At 36.7% G+C, this 9782-nt stretch overlaps 1 protein-coding gene across 1 annotated transcript; it reads left to right on the top strand.

The window, feature by feature from the left end:
• The first annotated feature begins 414 nt into the window (after nucleotides 1-414).
• Nucleotides 415-8273, top strand: LOC132621695 (proteasome subunit beta type-1-like). Its single transcript, XM_060336049.1, has 7 exons — nucleotides 415-572; nucleotides 693-800; nucleotides 4716-4797; nucleotides 6261-6390; nucleotides 6477-6619; nucleotides 7555-7641; nucleotides 7765-8273. Exons 1-7 carry the CDS (start codon nucleotides 526-528, stop codon nucleotides 7837-7839), a joined length of 672 nt encoding a protein of 223 aa, XP_060192032.1. The 5' UTR covers nucleotides 415-525; the 3' UTR covers nucleotides 7840-8273.
• Nucleotides 8274-9782: the final 1509 nt, after the last annotated feature.

Here is a 9782-nt window from a genome sequence, read left to right as displayed (position 1 = left end):
ATTCTGTAGAAACGAAGTTATCCGACATAAGTTGTGTAGTAACTAATTCGCTCGGCATAAGTTACATAGAAACTATTCCATGTCCGACATAAGTTCTGTAGAAATGAAGTTATGCCGGATAACTTAATTCCTATAGAACTTAGGCCGAACAAGACAAAGTTTCTATGTAACTTTGCTGCCTTGCGATTAGGTCATACATAAGGGTAGGCCAATTTTTTTTTTTCGATGTCAGGAGTATTTTCGACCACCCTTTTGTTACTTAAAGTGCCGAAGAGCAAAAATGAAAGACCAACGATTTGAGGAACAAAAATTAAAGACCACCCCAAGATAGGGGGTCATTCGTGCGAATTGCGACAAGACCGACAAGAGTTGGGCTGGGGCGCTGGGCCCAACTTGGAAAGCCCAATAAGAAAAAGGCCATCCAGTACTTACAGTCGGATGTCTTGCTGAAGACGAATCCATCACTCTTCCATCTCCTTTAATCTTCTTCACTCGCAATCACACACACACTCAGAGCTAATCAACATGACGAAGCAGCAAGCTAACTGGTCTCCTTATGACAACAATGGAGGGTAATCTGTTTTTTATTCTATTAATCTATTGTTAGTTTCTATTTTACTTCTTCCTCTCCTTTTTTTTGTTTTTTTGTTTTTTTAAGCCGATGCTAATATTTAATCCGTACTTTGTTACAGAACATGTGTTGCGGTAGCAGGTGCAGATTACTGTGTAATAGCAGCAGATACCAGGATGTCCACTGGCTACAACATTCTAACTCGCGATTATTCCAAGATCATTAAACTGTATGTTCTTTAATTTGCATTCATTTTCTCTACTTGTGCTGGTTTAATGCTTTATCTCCTTGAAATTGCAGTACTTTTGGATTAGCCTTGTTGTATCTTAGGTAGATATCATCGAAGTATCAATATATTAACTCAATCTCCATCCCAAACTAGTTGGGATAACTTATGTAAAGATGATAAGTTGGATCCAGGATTTAAATTTTGATCGGTTCAATCTTACCATTGAACATATGGAATTATGGGTTTGCAATTTAGTATTTGTTGAAGTATTAGTAAATCTTACATAGAAACATATACTACTATGTATAAAAGGTGATGAGTTCTATTGAACCCTAAGTTGCGTGGACTCTTCTTTTTTGGTGCCGATCCTGTCTCGACACGGGTTGGGAGCGGAATACGTCCGGGATATGGTCAACCAAGTTTGGATACTTTGACCGGAGTCCATTGACAAATTTGGGGGAAAATTGAGATTTTGATTTCTCAAAATTAAAGATAAAACAGATCTAAGATAAGGGAAATGACATACCTTAATTATTATAGTACTTTTGTCTCATTTTTGCTGCTTCGTGTTTCAAAGAATATGCATGTAAGTTTTTCATAGAATATCTCTCAACATTTATAGCTTTACGTTTTATAATTTTGAATTTTCTTAGCCGAATCCCCGCACCCGTATCCATACCCGGATCCGCACCCCCGAATCTTAAAATTTAGATTATGCCGAATCCGACACTCTGATCCGTACCCGTATCGGATACCTGCACTCGAGTCCGAGCAACTTAGGTTGAATCCGTAGCAAACATGCTATATCTGCCTTTGTCCTCATATATTCTGCTTTTTTCTGGAAAACCTCGGTAATTTATAAGGCATATATGTATAGTGCATACAAGTTTCTAACCAGTCCAAAAAGACTCCTTCAAACAACAAATTCTAATCCAAGTATAACAACAATAGCTAAGTCTTAAGAAAAGGAATGATGAAGTGATAGATGAAGGGTGTGGCCTAGGGAAATTAAGTTGGAATGAAGATAATGATAGGCGTCGTTCAAACCATTGAAGTAGCAAAAAAAGTTAGGTGATTCCTTTCCATCTACCTTACCGGTGAGAGAATACGAGTACCCTATAAATAATCGAGGTACGCCATGGCTGGACACCACTGTATATAAAAGAAGTCCTAAGTGAAGTAATGTAACTACGAACGTGGGTAGCTAAGGTGTTCATCTATTTGACATGCGCGAAGTATGTCAGCCTTTTGTTTACGCAACACTACTAGATAACAAGAAAGAATTGCTATTAACAAAGTTGAGAATTTGTCTTGTCCGCCTGCTATGCTGGAATGCTTGTAACCATACCCATGTGAAGAAGAGGATTTTTTGAACACCATTGCATGTGTGTGCTATGGATACTGGATGGAGAGAAAGTACAGATGCTTTGAAGGAAAGGCTGAAATCATATGTAAATTAATGTATGGATGTTCCTAACAGTTAGATATGTGGTGTAAGTTCACTGATGTATATTACATAGATGCTCTACTATACCTTTTAGCAAGTTCTCATGAACAGACACGGATAGATCTGCAAATCTTTTGTTCCTCTCCCTACAGTTTATGGTTGATCAACAAAACGTGTCTTATATCAAAAGAAAAGTAAAAAAGAAAACAACAAATAAGCCTTAATCCCAACTATTTGGAATCATCTATATCGATCCTTTGCTTCCATCTTTTTTGTTCTTATCTAAGTCCAGATTGATGACAAAAGATTATATGCCTTTTCGGATAATTTCTACCGAGGTTCAGTTGGGAGGAAGGGATAATGTGGAAGAAAGTATCATGGCAAATAATTGATTGGTTAACCTCTGAAGCACAGGAATCTGTAGATCGACTTATGGTGTTACTGTTTTGGAGGAACATTTGCAATTTATGGCATGCATTGCAGGATTTAGTTAAATTGGGAATATGCAATGGAGGGAAAATAATGATATGGAAGGATGCATGGTTGGAATATTCTCTTTTGATGGTGACCTTCCCAGATTTATATGCTTTGCATTGAACAAAGAAGGAACTTTAGCTGATTGTAGTGTAGGGAACAAATAGAGCCTGCAATTTAGAAGTTTCTTTGATTAGGAGATTAAGAGGGTGTCATAACTCATTGGAAAATTGGAAGCTTCAAAATGATAGATTGATCTCGAATGCAAAAAGAGGATGGAATCTTTATACTACAGTCATGATATAAAATATTAAACAGCACAGTACGGGACAATCGATGGCCATGAAAAACCTTGTGAAAAAGTAAAGCACCTCTAAGTTTCGCAAGTTTCAATTGGAATTTTCTACATAGAGCTTGTTTAACCCAAGGAAACCTACAGGGGAGGGATAAGATTGTGTAGCAGATGTTTTTTTGTGTGAAGCATGTATTTTGCTTTGAATCAGAAGATTAAGAAGCACCTTGAGGAAAAGAGCACCTACCTCTATGCATATTATGGACAATATGGAAGGAAAGGAATTCCAAATGTTTGAAGGCAAAGCATCTGCATTCCATTGTATAAAACATAATAAATAGTACGTAACTGTTTTTGGTGTTTCGGTGTGAGATGAAAAATTAAAATATTTTGATACCTATAATAAATAGGTATTTTCATAGTTAAGAGTTGTTATTCTTCTCTGATAAGCTCCCCCCCCCTACTCCCACGCTCCACCGGCCTCGGGAATCTCTCGGTTATAAAAACAAAGTCCTGCTCCTACACTTTGGCCATGGAATGCTATTTGGAAAAGCAAGGCTCCATACAAGATCAAATGCTTCTCTTGGATGGTAGCATACAAGAGATACTTTGGACAACTTCCAAAAAAGGCATGCTTCATTTCTTTTCAACATTACCATTCTCAGAAAAAAAATAGATGCTCCCTCTGAAGGAGTGAAAAGGAAAGATGATAGTCACTTATTCCTCCATTGTGACTTTACTAGTCAGATTTGGAACTTTTTACTCAATGTTTTTGGTGTCAGGTGGTGCATGCCAAAACATAATGCGGAACTCCTTCCATCTTGGCACAAAATGGATATACTTAAATCCTCTAGCAGCATCTAGTGGTCTATTCCTGCAGGATATGGTTGGTAAATGAGTTATATGGGCAAAGAAATGCTAGAGTTTTTGAAGACGGGAAAGAAAGTGTCATTAATCTTAAACACAAGTGTATAAGATTAGTTTTTGCTTAGTATTTGGTGCAATAGGGCAGCGACAAATGTATTGGACTAGATGCCCTTGTTGACCTTCTTAATTCTTTCCTTACACACACTGTAAAGTTCCTTCTTTTGGATGTGCTCTCCTCCAACATTTCCTTGATGCTGGATATTACATTAATGTAATATTGTTACATTACCTACCCAAAAAGGTGGGTGGTAGGCATACCATTGGTTGCAATTCACAAGATTGATGGTCAGATATATGACATCCTTCTATGGATTGTAGTGATAGGATATGAGTAATTGATATCATTCATTTCACAAGCAGAAACTTTTTCTTCTACCTTATAACACAAGTAGTTCTAGGTTTCCTCCTTGTGATCTTTACACATTGCTGAAGATACTTTTAAGTAAATAAAAGTTTGTTCTCTCACACAACATAAGCTTTTAGATGAGAGGGTCACGCCCTTTAACATGGTATTGAAGAAGGAAGAAGACTCAAGAGGTCTTTGTTCGAGTCTCACTGCCACTTATTATCAAAAAAGAATTATCATGTGATTGGCCCATGAAAAAGAATCAGGCACACAAGTGAGGGGTGGTATCGAAGATATTATTGAGTAAATAAAAGTGTGCTCCCTTTGACAATTTAAGCTTTTAGATGAGACAGTCACACACTTTAACACAGACCAACCATGTTAACTGTGGCAGCCTTTTCTATTAATTAATTCTTTGTCGGTATGCAGAGCGGATAGATGTGTGATGGCCTCCTCAGGATTTCAGGCTGATGTGAGAGCTTTGCAAAAGGTTTTGGCATCCCGGCATCTGGTAAAATGTTGACTATTCTAAATAATCCTCTACTGTATAGATACTTCAATATGGAAAAAAATTCTTGTTTGCAATTCTACTGATTTTCTGTGGTTTGCCTCTTTTCAATATGAATTCTTTTTTCTTAGTTGGGATTACATATGTGGGGTGCCAAAGCCTTCAATTTTTTTGTGGGATAAGTCATGTCAGAGCCAGAGAGCATTTATTATTCTCCTAAACTGGGCTCTTTTATTTTGTTATGTATCAGCAAGACAGAAAGTGTTTATAACCTGAGAAGTTTTAGAACTCTTCAATTTATGGCCATGATTGAGAAATTACTCCTGTAACATGAACTGGTATGGAACTTATGTTTACTAGATAGGACACAGCGGGGAAGGCGCAAACTTGCCTGCACAAAACAGTTTTTTTTTTTTTTTGGGGGGGGGGGGGGGGGGGTGTTCAAGTGAAGAGCAGGACACCTGGAGTAGCAGCAAAGAAGAAAAGAACAAGAGAGGAAAGAAGTATAAGGATAGGGAAAAAGGGATAGCTTAAAGCGAATTCCCCTCAATTTTCAAGTCTAATCGTCCATCTTCTTTGTCCGTGTTTCATATATTAAGGGATCAAAATATGATTAGAAGCCAAAGTTGATGGATGAACAAATGTTCTGAAAAAGAAGGAAACAAGAAACCGACAGTCATGTCCTAGAGCTTATGGGTCTCGCTTCCTTGTAACCTTTCTCTCAAACAATAAAAAAGTATTAAATGAAGAAATAGAGATCCTTTCGTACATTGATATGAAGATAAATGATAGAATTGAAAAGCATGTCATTGTGAAAACAGTAACACTAAAATCACTTGTTCATTAAAAATATTTTGCAATGAAAATGTTGGTACTTATGTTTGACATTTTACTTTTCATTATTTAATTACTTAATGGTTTTAGTTATCCAGAAAAAAAAAAAAAAAAAGGAAGAAAAACTTTCCTTGTAGCCTGCTGGATCTCCTGATACATTGTTTCCTTCTGAATTAAGTAGCAATGATGGCTACTTCTGAAGACTTATCTAATGCAACTTGTTGCTTCATTTCTAAATTGAATCTTTTTTTCATTTACTTTCTAAAGATAACTTTCCTTGAAAGAAAAATCTTAACATTTATTTTCACAACAGAAAAGTTGTGGAGCACCCGTTTTCACTCCTCTCGTACAGTTCCTTCCCTCAAACTAAACTGTAACCTACACCTGACGTGCTCCCTAGAATACCACAATATGCTACACATTTTCTCTTTTTTCTCTTAATATTGTGCAATCAGGAGCAGGTCATCTTAACTTGCAAAAGAGGAGTATTATGTACTCTAGATGTATGGGGCTTATATTTGAATGAATGTGACTTTAATTGTTGAAATCATATGCTATTTACACTTTAGGATTTTAATTTTTTATTTAATGATATTGGAATTAATATTCTACTGTTTGTTCTTTGAGAATAGATCTATCAGCATCAGCACAACAAACAGATGAGCTGCCCAGCTATGGGTCAGCTACTTTCGAACACTCTTTACTACAAACGCTTCTTCCCCTACTACTCCTTCAATGTTTTAGGTGGCCTTGACATTGAAGGTAACTTATTATTGTGGAAATGATCTCAAGGTTCTTATTATGATTCTTGGCTGATAAAGAAGCTTATTTGTAATAAAACCTTGTAGGGAAGGGGTGTGTTTTCACGTATGATGCTGTTGGATCCTACGAGAGGGTAGGTTACAGTTCTCAAGGTTCCGGTTCAACACTTATCATGCCTTTCCTGGACAACCAGCTAAAGTCTCCTAGCCCTCTCTTGCTGCCTGCCCAGGTCTGTTCAATACTGCGTTTGTCAGGCTTTGGATTAAATTAATTTGGTTCCTGGTTTGATTTTAGAGAGCAGCTTTTGAGAAACCAATTGTGAGTGTTTGGATTTTGATAGGCAGTTGGTTTTGGGAAAATTGGTGTTGGGTCTTTTGGGGGAAGATGACATTGAAGCCCAAAGGAGTTCGTTGAGAATTTGGCATGGGTGAAATTAATAACATGCTTTGAATATATTTTCGAGTAATGGTGGTGTTCGGGCCATTTTGCACGCACCCAAGAAAACAAACCAAGTTTGATAACTAAAATGTTTATTCTAGAAGCAAACTTCTTGTACCCGCAAGGGTGGCTTAGTTGGTTGAGCATGGGGCTTTCATAATGGAGGTCTCAGGTTCGAAACCCCCTGCCTACGACAGCAGGGGATTTGCCTTCTGGGTCAAGCTCGTCGCACGGGGCTTGCCTAGTGCGGGTTATCTCTCCTGTGTGATTTGCGAGCTATTGCATAGGAGCTGGGTTTACCCTGTGCGCACCCAAAGAGTAGCGGCTGCGGGTTCCCATGTCATCAAAAAAAAAAAAAGAAGCAAACTTCTTGTTAAGATGGGTAGAGAAGGAAAAAAAAAAAAGAAGGGAAAAGTAGAAATGATTTTCTTGTTTCTTGGAGTCTCAAGAAAATGGGATAATTGCTTACCAGTTTCAAAAAAAAATTCTCTGTCTCTTCCTTAAGGGAGGAACAACAGTGGATCCAAAATAAAATTATGTCCCTCTTCAATTTTATTTCTCTATTCTCTCAAGTCTAACCGAACTAGCAATGAAATGTTTATCACTTTCTACTCTTTACCTAGTTCCTGAGCTAGACTGTCTACCACATCTGTCTATTTCATCCAAAGAATGAGGGGAAAATGAAAAACGTGCTCTCTGACTAATAAAATTTCCATTACCGCACAGGATGCTGTTACACCACTTTCTGAATCAGAAGCCATTGATTTGGTGAAAACATGTTTTGCTTCAGCAACAGAAAGGGATATATACACCGTAAGTCAATTACGTACTCTGCCTTTTTCTATTGGTTCGATGGTTTCCTTGAGGTCTTGTTCCAGATGATTACGGAACAGTTCATTACATCCAATTTCTTGAATGTGTTGCTTCTTATTGCAGGGTGACAGTCTGGAGATAGTCATATTAAATGCCAATGGTATTCGTAGGGAAGAAATGGATCTCAGAAAGGACTGATTTCTCACATCTTGTTCTACTGGTTCATGTTTGAACTAGTTCAAAGGCCAGAAAGCGTAACCGGTGAATTCCTGCAGTATTCATTTGTATGACTATTGCACTTCAGTTAAAGATTCTATTTTGAATGAATGTATTGCACATCAGTTATGGTTCAATTATGAGTGAACGTGGTATGAAGTGTATTTCCTATTAAGTAGAATTGTGTTACTAAAAATAATGAAATTTAGCAAACTTTCTTTGGCTTGAAAAAGAAGGTAAGAAGGTCAGAGGTGTAGGTGGGATTTTAGTTCCCAATGAAATGGGGTCCTTGAATGCTATTTGTGAAGCATTTCAAAGTTGATTTTTATATTCAGTAATCTATGATCACTGTTCAGAAAGTAAACTTTGTGCTAAGTAACAGTATTTGAGGTCACAATCCAAGTTTTTTTTGTTTTTCCTCTTTTTAATTATTGTCATGTATACTTCCAGAGGTTGGTTGATCTCGTTCAAGAAGTGACAATATTGTGAAAAGTATGCGGAAATATGAGTCACTGTTCTCATCAAGGAGTGGTGAAAGTATTGGAGTTTGGTAATTGATGATGACCTTTCTACTAAAGTTGCCAACTAAATTGTATGATTTTTCTTTTGAATTAGTGACCCTTCTTTTTAAAAGAATCAGCCTTGATGGAAATGCAAATCATTATGTGTCGGATGCTTCAGTTTTGGCATATTGCGGTGTTCCTTGTGGAGTACCATCACCAGAACAGGGATGATTGTGATTGAGATCAAGCAATATTTGCTTCCATATAGGGCACTGTACAAGACGCGCAAATCCGCATTGAAACAGTGATATCTTATTTTGAAGTGCAACCCCTCTTCTTTTCAACAATTTTTATTGGATAGAAATAACTTTTTGAAATTTTAAAAATTGTCGTTTTCTTTACTTGGGTAGAATTCTAATCATTTAACCATTGAACTTGTTGGACTTGGAACGTGCATATCTAACCATGTGTTACATTAGTGGTATAGTTTTCAACTAGCAAACGTTTCATCACACAGAGTCTAACGTGTATAGTACTCTTCTTCTGTTCCAATTTATGATATATATATATATTTTTTTTTTAAATTTTAAAGTCAATTAAAAAAGAATGACACTTTTAATTTGTCTTAGAATTTTTGGTTTTAATTTGTCACCAAAGAGCATAACTGTGTTAATTTATACAAGAATGACACATTTTTAAATTTAATGCATTGGTAGGAGCGTAAGGGGTCGCATGGTGGAGCGTATAAGAATGGTGCTGAATAAGGTGTATTAGCAGCGTATAAGAATGGTGCTGAATAAGGTGTATTAGCAATGATGGTATTAGTTATGTTGACATTAGATATGCTGAGATTATTTTTTATCCTCTATTTGGTGTGGTGTATTAAAATGACATGCATTGCATAGTTAAAAAAAATTGATTTGTTTACAAAAATATCCTCCACATTCTTTAGCTTTGAGGGACTTCAAGGGCAATTTTATCTGTAACCATGCTTATGCATGCATTAATAGCCTTGGTATTGCTAATGTCATTGTTTGCCACGAATCAAAGCGACTTCAAGGGCAATTTTATCTGTAACCATGCTTATGCATGCATTAATAGCCTTGGTATTGCTAATCTCATTGTTTGCCACGAATGAGTTATACATAGGATAATGTGTATAACTAATACTTGCGTTAGTTATACATAAGTTGAAAAATTATACCAAATAAGAAATTAGTAATACCAAAAGTTAATGCATGCATTATTTTTTCTAATGCATCCTACCAAATGACCCCTAAGTAAGGTGTGGATCAATTATTCATCGAGTACAGTCCTGGTATTCGATAATTTGCGATAGTAGAAAAAGAGAGAGTAATGCAGCCCGTGATGTGATTCCTCTTGAGCACATTTCTTTTATTAGTGGTTAGGGTACTCCGACAT

The sequence above is a fragment of the Lycium barbarum genome, chromosome 12 (genome assembly GCF_019175385.1).
Source record: "Lycium barbarum isolate Lr01 chromosome 12, ASM1917538v2, whole genome shotgun sequence".
In the NCBI taxonomy this organism is placed as follows: domain Eukaryota; kingdom Viridiplantae; phylum Streptophyta; class Magnoliopsida; order Solanales; family Solanaceae; genus Lycium; species Lycium barbarum.
This window is presented reverse-complemented; position numbering and strand designations above follow the sequence as displayed.

What these genes read in the sequence shown, in the direction of transcription:
- LOC132621695 (XM_060336049.1), top strand. Translation starts at nt 526, where the DNA reads ATGACGAAGCAGCAAGCTAACTGGTCTCCTTATGACAACAATGGAGG. An exon ending in CCTTATGACAACAATGGAGG is followed by an intron (nt 573 to 692) that starts GTAATCTGTTTT and finishes ACTTTGTTACAG; the next exon opens with AACATGTGTTGCGGTAGCAG. An exon ending in CTCTCTTGCTGCCTGCCCAG is followed by an intron (nt 6,620 to 7,554) that starts GTCTGTTCAATA and finishes ATTACCGCACAG; the next exon opens with GATGCTGTTACACCACTTTC.